The 14,658-nt window shown below is 37.7% G+C and overlaps 1 protein-coding gene across 1 annotated transcript in view; it reads left to right on the top strand.

Moving 5' to 3' along the window:
• Nucleotides 1-930: 930 nt before the first annotated feature.
• The window catches only part of LOC104279939 (protein piccolo-like), a gene marked incomplete at both ends in the record, with an annotated part of 195,140 nt that continues 181,412 nt past the window's right edge, over nucleotides 931-14,658 (top strand). The window contains 1 exon segment of the mRNA XM_009877407.1: nucleotides 931-2,304. Coding sequence (XP_009875709.1) covers nucleotides 931-2,304 — 1,374 coding nt within the window.

Below are 14,658 nucleotides of genomic sequence, written 5' to 3'. Positions count from 1 at the left end.
TTATTAGAAATTACAGTTTCCCTCTCATATAATAGTTCTTAGGAAAGAGAAAAAAATGGTTTTTTTAAGTTGTGAGGTACTAAAATTGATGAGAAACATGGGTAAATACGTTATTTCCTTATTCCTTTTCTGTGTTAAAATGAGGGGCTTATTGTATACATGCATACAGTAATCACTCTGGGAGCTTCTTTTAATAACAGAAGAATTTTGGGAAGCCTACTTAAGGCTCTTAAAATGCCATCAGGGCCTAAGCAAAGCTTGTCACTGATTTCAAATGAAGACCTGCCTTCAGATTCGTGGTAAAATGTAAGTCTGTGTAATATATGCTGTCCATTAATACACCTCTGTGCCTAGTTCATTGGATACATATATAGTGCCAATACTTGTGCCCTGTAATTTAAGCCGTTACCAAAACCATAAGCTGTATGAAGAGCTTGACAGATGTATGCTTAAAGATAATTATGCATTTACTGTGTTTTAATACTGATTATTGTTTTCTGTCAGCAGACTTGATGTGTCAAACTATTTTAGCAGTGTTTGTCTTTTTTTTTTTTTTTTTCTCTATTCTGGCAAATTATTGCTATAGATGAATCGCTGCTGGGTTCCGTGAAATGCCAGTGCATTTCTTCATTCTGCTGGGGTTTTATCCTCCAATATTCAGCTGTGTGTAAACTGACTGTGACGTCACTAGAATCATGGGTTCAGCAATAGCTCGAATCACAAAAGTGTGAAGAAGAATGAAAAAATCAGCTGAGCCTGTTAACTACAAAACAATATTAGTGGTAGTGTTTCTCCCTTTTTACACAGAAGTCTGAAATATTGCTGCAAGCTATACACTAGAATAGCCTATTATGACATTGATTTTATTAACTCTTAATAACATTGTTTTAATTGTAATACCTTTAAAATTATATTTTTTTTCCCCTGCAGATTAAGGAATGGCTCTGTTTAAACTGCCAGATGCAAAGAGCATTAGGTGGTGACCTAGCACCAGGTCATGGTCCCGGGCCACATCCACCTCCACCCAAACAGAAGACACCCGTTCCACCTTCAACAGCTAAACCATCTCCTCAGCCACAGCCAGTTCAAAAGAAAGATGCTTCTCCAAAACCCGATCCTTTGCAGCTAGCAGAATCGAAAAAAACCCCGCCACAGAAAAAACAACCGTCCTTGCCTGGGTCTCCAACTGCAAAAGTGAAACAACCCCGTGCTGAGCCTACTGAGGTCTCCCAGCAAATAGATCTTACCCCAAAGTCTGATCAGGCCAAGCCAACACAGTCTGAAGATAAACAAAAACAAGCCAGTATACAGAAGCCTACAACAGATGCTGTGCCTACGTCTGCAGCACCAGGGCCGAAACAGGATTCGGCAGGTCTCAGACCTCCACAGAAAGTGACAGATTCCCCAAAGCCAGAGCTTGCCAAGCCGTCACAGGACATGCATCCAGGGGATAAACTAGATTCCAAACCCCTTCCACAGGTGTCTCGGCAGAAGTCAGATCCCAAGCTTGCGTCTCAGCCTGGGGCAAGACCAGATGCTAAAACTCAAAAGCCTGTCGAGCCAACACAAACGAAAGATGATCCTAAGAAGTTACAAACAAAACCAGCCCCGAAGTCTGATGCCAAACCAGCTCCCAAGGGCCCGTCGGGTCCCAAGCCACCATCAGCACAGCCAGCACCGCAACCCCAGCCACCTCAGAAACCTCCTGAGCAATCAAGGCGTTTCAGCCTTAATCTGGGAGGCATCACTGATGCCCCTAAGCCTCAGCCTACAACACCACAAGAAACAGTTACTGGAAAACTCTTTGGATTTGGAGCTTCAATCTTCAGCCAGGCCTCGAATTTAATTTCCACAGCAGGTCAGCCGGGGTCTCAGCCATCAGCCCCCGCTCCGCCTGCTCCTGCAGCCAAGCAGCCCCAGCCTCCATCACAGCCTCCGGCCTCTCAGGCAGCCCCTAAAGAGGCAGGTCAGGCTCAGCCTCCTCCTAAAGCTGTTTCTGTAAAGAAAGAAGCCAAGCCTTTTACGACTGAAAAATCGGAGAGATCCAAAGTGGATACTAAAGGCTCTGATTTAGAAAAGAAGCCTGGTTTGGCTAAGGATGGCAAGCCTCCGGCTGCTGAAGCTAAGAAACCTGCTGGGCTCTCGGAACCAGAGAAGACCGGCCAGCCTGAAGTGTCTTGTCCCCTTTGTAAAACTGGACTAAATATTGGTTCTAAGGATCCTCCCAACTTTAATACATGTACAGAGTGCAAGAAAGTTGTGTGCAATCTCTGTGGATTTAACCCGATGCCACACATAGCTGAGGTAAGGTGATGGACTCTGTATTTACCCTTTATTTTTAGGTGCAGGCTCCCTGTTCCATGGAGACAAATCTGTAGCTTTTGATTAACTATTGAATTGTTGAGAAAAATTTGAATGTTTCATGATCTAAGGGCTATTAAAATTAAAATATATGTTGTATGAAACTTGGTCAGTAGCTAGAAAGTACTTCCAATGAATTTTCTGTAGATTAAGGGAGTCTGCTAGGTTTTTGAGGCATAAGCAGAGTTAATTATAGTTATGAACTCTTTTGAAAGTGATCCTACTATGATACAGCAAATTGCTTTGTCCATCATGGGATAAAGTTCTTTTTCGTATGCTTCAGTATTGTACGTTATCATGTGCTTCTTTCATCAATGCCTCTGATTCAGGCAATTATTGAATGAAGGAATGTGTTAATGCTTGGTTATTTCCCTTTCCTCCTGTTTAATATATCTTTAAATTTATTCCATTAATTTCATCTGGCTCTGGAGTCTGCACATGCTGATGTAGTCATTATGAAGATTGAAATTTGAGTGATACCTGTCTGGTGAAATACGTAATCTGGTGTGAATAATGTAAGGCTCAAAAAGTCACTTCATACATTGAGAAGTGTGACTTTGAAAGAGACTTTTCCATGACTGCCTGAGATAGAGTATCAACTTGTGTTTAAAAAAATTAAGCAACTTATTTTCAACAGTTTTCTCACATTCCATGTTTCTGCCCTCCCACCTTTCTTGTGATCTTTTTTCCAAGGGAGTTGGAAGCTTTATAGTAGCCTAACAGAAGGGTGGAGACACACTTTACTTGCCACATCAATTTGGCAAGTTCAACTCAAGAGAAGCAGTCCACCTAAAACCACTCATGACTAATTTAAATATACAAGTTGGTCTGTGCAACACATGAGGAAAGTGGTTGTTGGTGTTGTGCCTTTGAAATCTAAATGAATAAACTAGAAATGGCTCTCAGGGTTATATGTTATCACACTTCTGCCTTAAGATGAGAACTAATGTTGGGAGAAATAGCAGGCTGCAGAGGAAATATTGCTTATGCTATTTGCATATGTTTGTTTCTGTGGATTGTTTTCTGGAATATACTGTCATTTGAAAAGTATTTGTCCTACTATAATAAGCACATTTTATCTAAGGTACAAATATGTTGTCTACTGCTTTTGGTCATTTAGGTCAGAAAGAAAGGTCTGAAAACACAGGAAGATTGATCAGTGATTGAAAGCCAGGATCCAACGGGCTTTTAATGTAGCTTATGTGCTGAATTTCATCATACACGCACCTTCCTTCATCACTGTCCAACTCCCTGCCCCATACACACAGACTTATTTAGGCTTTAGATGTGAAAAATGCATATGACTTTCTCCTGAGGCACTCTATTATGCGTACACAGAATGCCACGGAAACGAGATGTGTCAATTCTGGTGAAACACTGCTAAAATGACAACCACGCAAGTCCTAGTGCATGAATTGACTTCTTCAGAGTTGGCTTAGGTGTGATGGTGTGGGATTGCTTTGTGGTGTTCAGATCTATACTCTCTATTTCTTCTTTTTAAGGTGAGAAGGCTGGCATTCTGTTTCTTTTTCCCCATTGTTATTGCCAGAGAATTCTCTCTGCTTCTACTCTTCAGAATATGCAGAGCTTGAAATACTATTGATTTTCCGTAGTCTCACTTCCTCATGCCTTTCGTTGCCTCTGTTTTTTGGCTCCTTCTTGCATTTTCTTCCTTATATCACACATTTCCACCTCTGTTTGCAGTTTTCCATCTTAGCTTCTTTTTTCCAACCATTTTTTTCTAAAATTGGCAAACCACTTTTCCTTGACAACTGGTGGTAGTTTGCGTGACTTTCCTTTTCATGGAGATGAGAGACAGAAGAGGGAGCTCATCCTCTCCTCTCCCAAATGAGCTGTGTAAATATTTAATCTGAGATAACAATTCTGTATGTGCTGTATTTAGCATATACCTGTTGCATGACAGGAACATGATGATGGCAAATAGTTTATACTCACCAGCATACTTTTCATCAAACTTTTCTAACGTGTTGATGACAGTTCTGCCTACTTGTTTATTTCTGGGGAGGTTAGGAAAGGGAAATAGAAATGCTTCTTAAAATGGGTCTTTCTGGTCACTTTCTACCTAATTATTTTATTCCTATTCGAAGAAAAAATTATAATTCCAGAATTCCCTTCCTGGCCCCAGAAAGTGTGTTGGAAGAAGAAACATAATGAGTATTTTACAGTTTCTCTTTGGGGCTGCACCCATTTCACATTGATTCTAGCAGTCACTATATATTTCACCCATTACTAAGATGGGTGAAAATGAGTTTTAATGACTGAGTGATGTCCGAAACCTTGGTAGTATATTGGGCTATGTGGTGGGAATCAGTCCCATGGAGCAGGGAAACCAGTGTTTCATTGATAGATAGAGAGGAGCATCTAAAACTGCATGGGCATTTCTACCTTAGGTCTTAAGGCAGGAAATGTCTTTCAGGCAAGGTGCTGCTCTACTGCAGCCATGACTGAGAGCACTTTTAAAGGAAGAAGAAGGTGCTTTCTTACAGTGGCAGTTGTTTTTTCTTACCTATATGTGACACAAATAACTTGAAAAAAGTCTTTAAGCTGCTGCAGTCAGTTCTCTAATAACCCCTCCTCTGCAGGAAATAAGAGAACTAGACTTTCACCTAGTCTAAATCAATAATATGCTTTTTACTTCCGTGAAATTATTCTGATTTGTGCAAGCTGAGAATGGGGCTAGAATACTTTTTCCTAAAATGGGCTGATTGTTCTTTTTCTCCCTGATTTGTTGATCCAACAGTCACACGGTTATTTACTTAAATAGTAATTTATCCATGAAGCAAACAGGCACAAATGATTAAATAAATGACACTTGATAGATTTCAAAGACGCACAGGACTGTGTGTGCCCTAGTGCATTAGCAGGCTCCTTGCTCTGCCATTTGCTCAACAGGGAGGAGCACTGTTTACCAGCTCTGTAATTAGCTTTCCAGCTCAGGTAGTTGGAAGCAGCTCTATTTTTAGTAACAAAGGACAAGATCGCAACTGCAGAAGCCAGAAATGAAGAGTGTGGAAACGACCATTTTGTGCATTTAAAACTCAGTGAAGCTCCTCTGAATATTGAGCAGGAGCGGAGATGGTTGCCTATAATGTAATTAAGTGTGTTGGAGGAGCTGCAGGGTCAGGAATATAGAATCTGTGATGAAATAATGTAGTAATAAAATAAAGATTTAAAAGCAGAGCTAAGGAAAACTAAAATATCCAAATCTGTAGAATCTGTAAGGGCAGCGAGGAAGAACAACATCTTAATAATTGTCACGTTGTGAACAGAAATAACTGAAATGTAATGTGTGTGTACGTGAGTGCTAATGGATTTAATCTAACAGAACTGTCAAGGGAACAACAGAAGCACTTTTTAGTCTACTGATAGCTATAAAATTATCTGGAAAGGTCCTTGGAAGCAAAGAATGTTGCATATGTGAAATAAATTAGTTGGGCTACAGAAAGGAGAATTATTTTGAATGAAGGAGGAGGATAAGGAGCACTGGTGAAGGGCAGAAAAGACATCATATCTCAGACTAGCTAAGGATTTCTTGTTTGAAAAAGATTTAATCTACTAGAGATATGATCAGAATAGATAATATAAACAGTTTCACATAGAATGAAGTTTCATTATAAGTGTATTGCAGAGAATATTGTCTGTATGAAACTGTTTGACATGGGGTGGTAATGATAGCAGGAATCTATAAAGAAGAATCTATAAACAATGCCCTTGATGATTTCTGTCCAATCCATATTCTTATATCATAGATATTTTTTAAGAACAAGCGTATCATAAAAAGAATTTAGATACTTTTCTAGTAACTTATTGTTCCACTGTTAATTATTACACTAAACTAAATAGATATTTTTTCTTCTCTCCATATACACAGAGAAGATGCAAAAAAGATAAACTCATTTTCCAAGTAAGCACAGTGCTATCGTTAAACTTCATAGTATAACTAGGTTAAAAATGGTACTTTGCTCTTCTAGGGAGATATTCTAGAACAGTAAATAGTTAGCGTTTTTGGGACTGATATAAACCTCTAGAGATGAAGGGAGCTCTCTTGTGGCATGTTGTCATATACCTGAATACATCCTAGGTTCTGAATACATCCTAGGTTCTTGTACTTCCTTCTAAAATCCTGCAGAAAGGGTGCTTGCACAGCTGGGTGCCTGATGTGAATAATTCTGGCAGCTTCTGTTTTTCCCAAATTTCTCTGACACCTGATTGCAAAGGGAGTGAGGCCTTCAGCAGGTGTGACCCATTATTCAGGCTTTAGTAGTATGCTTTAAAAAAATAATTAACCCTCCCAACATATTTTTAAGTCAAATGAGCCCTGGTTTTAAATGCCCACGTGTAGTTTGGCCTTCTTAAAGGAGGTGTGCAGGAACACTGTGAAGTGATGAGCCATCTATGATTCTAATGAAAAATCCCTAAAATGGTGCACTGCATCATCTGGGTGATACCCGCTGCCTCTTGTAATTTGTTAACAGCTGTGTACTATTATGTTTTTCCTATTTGAGAAGGCTCAGACCATTCTGCAAGTTGGCAGGTTTAACTCCTATTAGAAGTTCCAATCTCCTCTGTTATGTTTGGGGATGAGTTGTTTTGGAAACAGATGGTGTCTGGGAAACACAGTGAAGAATTTGCACTTAAGAGACAAAGAGAAAAACAGCCACCCCTTTCAGTTGCATAATTTATCTGCCTCTTCCCTGTCCCTTTGTATTTAAAGCTCCTTTTAAAATTTTGCTTGTAAGAAAGTGGATGCATTATTGTTTAATGACAGTAGCCAAATAATACAGAACATAATAGGCTAACACAATGTGTTCACTAAAATTTATGGAAATTTTATCCATTAGACGGTAGGTCTTTATAATTGAGAAAATGTTAAAACTACTGCTAATTATTATTTTGAAAGATAAAATCTGGCATTAAAAGTGAGTATGTGTTAGGTAATAAAAACTCCACTGTATTTCTTGACTGTCAGAATGAAATTAATTTAACTCCGAATAAGGTATTCTGCTTTTCTCTATCGTGCATTCAATATACACAATAGAAACAACATTAAAATGAAAATATTTTTAGTAGCTAAATGACTCACCTCTTCCATTTTTCCTGTAAAACACATAAGTTGTATATATATGGAATGGAAGGACTAATGTGAAATGACCCTTTGATGGACAATTTAGTCAAAATTGAACACAGATAAATATTTTTAAAAAATCTAGTGCCAGAATTCAACTTTGAAATGAGGCTGAGGAGCTCAAGCTTCATCAGCAAAGTCAGGCTTCTGATATTCGTATGTGCAGAGATATTTAAATGCTTGAAGACAGAGACTTGACTTGTCCACAATACTTGCAAGTTTGTGTTAAGAGCTTCTTTCTTTCTCTGATGCCTCAGCTAAAGCTGTGTTCCAAGAAACCCTGCTTTGACCTGATGAATCTTCAGAGAACTGAACTTCTGTCTTAGGCACATGGTTTGAGCCTTTCCTTTTGAGCAGTGTCTAGCTTCTGTTTAAACACCTTTGGAATTCGGACGTTAGATGAAACTCCTTTTGAGATCTGATTTTGGGATGTCTTTTGCCCACAAGCAGTACTGTTTGCCCTTAAACATATCAGCTAGGCCACTTAAAAAAAAATAGTAATAATAATAATAATAATGACTACTCATGGTCAAGTACAATGTGGTGGTGGTATGTTGAGCTTATTTGTTCTCCAGTCATATGATATGCAACACAGATCTACAAATAGACATGTGACTTCAGGTCTCCCATCCTCAGCTCAGGGCTATTACTGGGATGCTACAGCCAAGCTACTTTGTCTCCTGGACTCCTCCAAGACCCCAGGAGTTTTCACTCTTTGAGTTGCAACAGAGACAGTGAGGCCAAGAGTAAGCCACTGCATCCAGATAAGCTAATTAAAAGCTGTCCCCGTGATGGTTTTGTTTGAATTCACTGTCACTGTAGAGGGAAATGCAAACATCCTTGCGTTCTCACAAGTTTTCCTGAGCAGATATCTTGCATTTCAGCAGGGCTACTTGGTCCCAAGCAAGTTATACACTAATGCAGTTTCTTTTTTTTCCTGAACTTGCTGATCTTGGGACGTTATTTGAAAGCAAAGCCTCTTAAATCTCAAGGGTTGCTAATCAATGCATTAGCTACAAGACTGCATTCTTGTTAGTTTTTCTTTCAAGTAGTTATGATCATAAATTTAGGGATTTATTTTTTTTCCCCCTGGAATTAAATTTGAGGAGTAAAAAAGATTGGTATAATTGCTCAAAATCATAGTGTGACCTTTGGAAACACAATTATCATGATTAATTACCTGCTGTTTGTTTTCTTTATTGAGGCCTCTAAAAATTTCCAAATTGCCTCTCAGAACAGAGAACTCCAGGAGTGCGTAAATACTGTTGAATCAAACTGTTAGATACAGACACAAAGCCATGCAAAGCCAGATGCTTTTGTTACTGCTGGTAACGGCCACTGATGGTGTGAGATCCAAAGGGATGTCGACTCTGTGTCACTGCTGCTGACACACGCAGTTCTTGTCTTAGCTGGCTCTTTTCCTCCTCCAGTGGGAATTCGTGTGCAAAGACTTCTTTACCGAGATATATATATATATATATACACACACACACACACATATATATACTTATTCTATCTCCAGATGCCTTTGCACCTTTGAAACATAAAATGCTTGGGTGTACGATTAATGCAGAGCTTTCAGTGTTGATTCTTGTGGATGGTTTACTTTTTCCCATGCCATTAGGAAATCAGACAGTTTATAGACTAGTGTATTAAGAGAGGGTCAGGCTGGAGTCACAAATCTAAGATGGATAATCAGGAAAATCATAGGCCTGGCCATGAGCCAGGTGATTTTCTTCTTGGTTAATTCATTAGAAGTTTGGTTGGTGTTCCATTATTAAATGAGGAAGAAGTCTTTGGATAGCTAAGCCGGTATTAATTGATATTAATCTAAGTTTGAATTTTTCTAATGAACTTTAATATTTTAAAGAGTTTTCAATTTAGTGAGATTTTTTTTCTTCTACATTACAGAATAATACATTTGTGTTCATGTTTTATTGAGAAACAAAAGTACTTAATTTAGAGACTTTACTGGTGTGAGATTTGTTTAAGTTTACGATAAGACCCAATGAGTCTAAAACATTTTTGATCCACTTCCAGATTTTGTTAAGAAAACACACAAAATCTAATGGATGTGAAGTGCCTCAATTTTCTTTTCTCATGACCAGCTGAGGTACCTTAAAAAGACATTTCTTAGTATCTGATCACATTAATGATAAGTACAGTCACTGTCAAAACTGCTGTGACCATAAAAAATATAAAGCATTTATCTGATTATCAGAAGCCTAACATGTTTTTGATCTTCGGAGAGATTTGCTGTAGGGGGAGCTGCAAATGAATTCCCTCTGCCCCCGCAGTATGAAGAGCTGCAGCTCTTTCTAGGAACAAATGATGTAATAGCATTTATAAAATATGTCTGGGGTTTTTATATATCTGAAATGAGAATATTTTTCACTGGATATTTGTTAATGTAATAGTTGGATTACTAGGACATAAATATTTGAGCATTTAATAAAATACTGAAAAGATGAAACTGTGTATGTAAACATTTGCATTAGTTTTGTGACCTTATTTCTTGCAGAATGATACTGGTCGTGTTATTATTGCAGCAATTAATAAGTTCCAATTACTGCACAGGTTTAAATTTTCATATCATGCTTCTGCTGACCAGAAGTTAATGTTTGCCATGCCACAATAGTATGTTGCTAAAGAAAGGATGACATTTAGCACAAAGTGGGTCTAAAAATCACTTGTTTGCCACTGCTGTGCGGTGATGTTAAACACAAGTGTAATCGAAGTGTAAAAACAAGTGTAATCAAAGATACTTTGCAATTAACTGCCTACATGAAATGTGACCAGCAGTAAAAATAATTAATTAAACCTCAAGATGTAAAGAAAGAAAAGAAATGAGCAGGATGTGGTGCTTTTCTGATATCTGTTTTACATGCTATGATATTAGTAATACTTCTCTATGAGTAATGGAAAGAATGTGTCATTTAAAGTAACAGTGGCCAGTAATTATTTTTAATATTTCTGGAATGCATATGGGTCAGTGGACTGGAATAAGAACAAACCTGGCTTTAGATTTAATATTGTTTATGTATTAAATTGATTTATCCAGTATTACCAAGAGTATGGATGGAGGTTGAGGGGAACTTAAGCCGTTATATAGTTGTGGAAAGGCGATTAGATTCATGCCCGTAAGCTGTTTGAGATGCTGTCTAGCAGCATTTGAAGCAGGAGGTCATGGGCTCATGCTGAAGAGAGGGATTAGCTACCTCTAAACTCTTCTGACTGAATTTTGTACAAAATGCTGTCGAGTCAGGGGGGTAAGAAAAAGATAAATGCATTTTTGCAGTCACTGAAAAAAAACTTAACAGCCACTAGGCTCTATAAGACCAGAACACTCACTGAAAAGAATGATGAGGTATATTAGTTTTCCATCTGTGTTTTGGAGGCTAATGAAATTACTCACACAGTGAGCTAACCTAGGCTTCTAAGGATAGGACTTGAAAGACCATATGGTGGTCTTCTGTTTTTAGTATTTCTAGTTTAGTAATCTTTGGGTTTTTTTTTTTAATTTTTTTTTTTCCTTAGCTAACAACCTTCACATTGGAAACAGTCCAGTTGTCATGTACAGAGATTAGAATTTGGGCATAAGTCTTCTTGTCCTTAAACATATTGTTCAAATGAATGTAGCTTCATTTTTGAGGAGACTTTTTGTCCTGGCAGTTACCTGAATTACTGGGCTAAAACCCACAGATATATTTATAATATTTCAAATTTTCTTTTAGATTTCTGAACATTTTCCTTACCTATCCCTAAGGAGTATATTGTGATTTTGTTTGTTTTGTTTTACAATGGCATTCTCATAATTTCACACGTTTGCAAATACAGGAGTAACCCCAAGATGATGACATAACTAATTCTCATCAATAGTTGTCAGTGCAAATCTCTGAATGTTTTTTAAGCATCATTGTTGCAATTTATCTTAACTTCTGTGTCCGCTTTTTTATATGAGAGAACAGAGATGTTTCTTTCTGAATGCTGATGAACTCCTGATGTTTTCAACATGATAGTTAGTAACTATACTTTTTTACATTTAGAGCATGATGTAAAGTCTTTTACTGTCTGTGAAAGCTGTCAGATACACCTGTTCCTATTCTCTGCCCTCCTCAACACACCAAACCTTAAATTTTTATATAAATGTTACTTTCCCAGAGAAATTTAACTGGAATTTTCACTGAAACATTTTACTCTGACATGCTATACAAAAATGAACATGAGCAAGTACCCAGCTTCAGATGTTGTCTCCTCACTTTTGAATTATAGTGGTAAAAAAATAAAGAATATTTGAAATTGATATTTAAAAAATGTTTTTATATTGATATATGCACCAAATATTTTGTTTGATCGAAAAATCTAGTTTACTCTCAATATTGCTAAAATGTTTCAACACGCTCTAGGTTCTAGCCAGTGTTTTAGTGTCTTGTGATAGAGTTGTTTTCCACTTTTACAGCTGGAATTGGACGTGGAATTAAAGTTCAGTACTATCTCTACAAGTAATTGCATTTATATAATGTTTAAATTTAATTATAGAAAGGCAGGAACTCCCAAGTGTTATTTTAGATTTTAAAAGACATAAATTCAGATTTGCATCTACTTAAGGTGGCCAAAGGTTGCGGTCTCGGTTTGACGTTTGTAGGACTGTGAAAGTGAAGGCTTTGTAATCATTAGAGAACAACTGAAACAGAACTACCTCTTTCTTGGGCTTCTGTTCATACACCGTTGTGTTGACCTACAGTGCACTTCTGTTTTGTCCTGAATTGGGTCTAAGCCAAGAACACTTGTATTGTGCTGCGTAGTGAATTTTTAAAGTTGTGTGCTCAGTATAGCAGGGACTCAATTACACTATTATCCCAGACCTCTAAAGAGAAAGGGCGCTGCCGTTTTTCTTCTCTGTCATCTATCAGCAGAAGGATCTCCCGATCAAAACAATCCCTCATTTGATTTGGCATCAAGAGTCTGGCCTCATCTTCCTGACACCCACCCTTTAGATATTTATAAGCGTTGATGAGATCCCTCCCTCAGCCTCCTCTTCTCCAAGGTAAACAGACCCAGTTCTCTCAGCCTTTCCTCATATGGTAGATGCTCCGTCCCCTCATTATCTTAGTGGCCCTGTGCTGGACTCTCTCTAGTAGTTGCTTGGCCTTTTTGAACCAGGTTGCCCAGAACCGCACACAGAACTGGACTCCTTTTGTGTAGTTCCAGCTCTCTCAGCCTCTTGTATGAACTATGTCCGGTCCCTTAATCATCCTCATGACCCTTTGCTGGACTCACTCCAGTATTTCCAGGTCTCTCTTGTACTGGGGGGTCCGTAACATTTTGCTGTAAACACAATGACTAACATATAAATGTTTTTGAAGATGATTGGGTCCAGAGGAAACCCTGATCAGTCCACTCGATGTAGAACTAACTTTAAACTGGCCATTAGCCCCATTAGACTGCACGTGGACAGTGAGTGTAGCCAAAGGTATGAAGCGCAGATTTCTGACTGCTGTGATACCTCTACAAAATGTTCTCCATGGCAGGTGTATATTGACTTCTCCAAGTTATGTTAACAGGTTTAACAATAAAAGGTATAGATACCATTTTGGAGCGAACGGAATCCAAGCTAAAATTTAACACAATGTTCCTGGGGTTGAATTCTCTGCCTGATTTGTATGTCTGGAATATTTATAATCAAATCAGTTTGGCTAAGCACCACTTTTTATTTTCTCCTCCATACGCGCTGAAAGAGTTTTTGTTCATATTCGAACCTGTGCTGTTTTCTTTTTTTAACCATGAGACTTCTTTCATTTGTCATCTTTTACATTCAAGTTTTTATTTTTTTAAGTGTCTCCTTTTGCTCCAAGGCAGCAGGTGAGAAAGAAGTGCAGGGCTAATTAATCACTTCCTTGGTAACTGAATTTCCATTTACAGAACTTGTATTGTTGCATCTTGAAATATTATATACGTATTGTAAAATATGAGGCCTTAAAAAACACCTTGCCCTTTTCAAATTTTTGAAGTGTGCTGAAATGAAAACTTAACTCAGTAATGATCTGTTTTATGAACCTCTGTGTTTCTGGAAACAGCTAATACCTATGTTCTAATAGGATTTATGAGGAGTTTCATGCTCTTAAATAATGTTTTGTCTGGATGACTTGTCCATATATAATTTATGACAAGCACATAGTGTGTATTTTTTTGACCTAAACTTGCTATTCAAAAGTAAGTAGTCATTTGCATTTTAAATCCAGGGCTATGACATCAGAATTCATGTATCATCACTAGAGTGAAATTCCCCTAGAGCAGATCTTAAAAATTTTGCTTTTTCTGGACATTATTCATAGTCAGTAGCAAGTAGTTATTGCTTTCTTATACTTGTAACAGGAATCACATGAAAAATTTGGGTTTTCATCAGCAGGATGTAATTTTTAGAGTGTGTCTAGGAAAATTTACCCTAGTTTTGTTTCTGAACTCTGAAGCTGTGACAGTGATTGCAGCACTTGAATGGCTTTTTCCATCAGTTTCCTTTATTCCAATCAATTTGTTCTGTCCTTACAATTTCTATTGATTTTGTGTGTATTGCAGGGTATTAATATCCCTTTAAATTAGCTTCCTAGTGCTCACATAGATTGTATAAAAAGTGACTTCATTGTCTGTGAGAAGTCATTGAAACGCACTTAATTCCTTTTAGTACTAAACTTTGCATGTCTGTAGTAGAAAACAGGAGAGATCAAGGTGTCCTTGCAATGACACATCAGATTCCTCTGCACAGGTTCCTCTCTTCATGTATTACAATCTTATTTATGCAACTTCATCAATAAAGAGGAAAAGGAATGTCGGTACACTGACACTGTTTTAAGAAGGTCATACTTTGAATTTCTGAGTACAAAATATGTACTTGGTGATAAAGTAGGGTCAGGTACTAGTTGTGAGAAGCTAGTCATTTCCCTTGTATGCCTTCTAAGTCCTTTCATGTTTTTGAACATACCTTTCATGTACAGTTTCTGTTCAGATAAAAATACTTCTTTCTGTTGACAGATCTTATCTGTTTCCCTGGCATTGCTTATTTCTCTGCACTCAACTTCAAGTCTGTTGCACTGATTCTGTCTTAGAAGAGATATATCTTGAATTTTGTGTTCAAAACACTACTACTGCTATAT

Source organism: Apaloderma vittatum, unplaced genomic scaffold, assembly GCF_000703405.1.
Source record: "Apaloderma vittatum isolate BGI_N311 unplaced genomic scaffold, ASM70340v1 scaffold12309, whole genome shotgun sequence".
Lineage (NCBI taxonomy): Eukaryota > Metazoa > Chordata > Aves > Trogoniformes > Trogonidae > Apaloderma > Apaloderma vittatum.
This window is presented reverse-complemented; position numbering and strand designations above follow the sequence as displayed.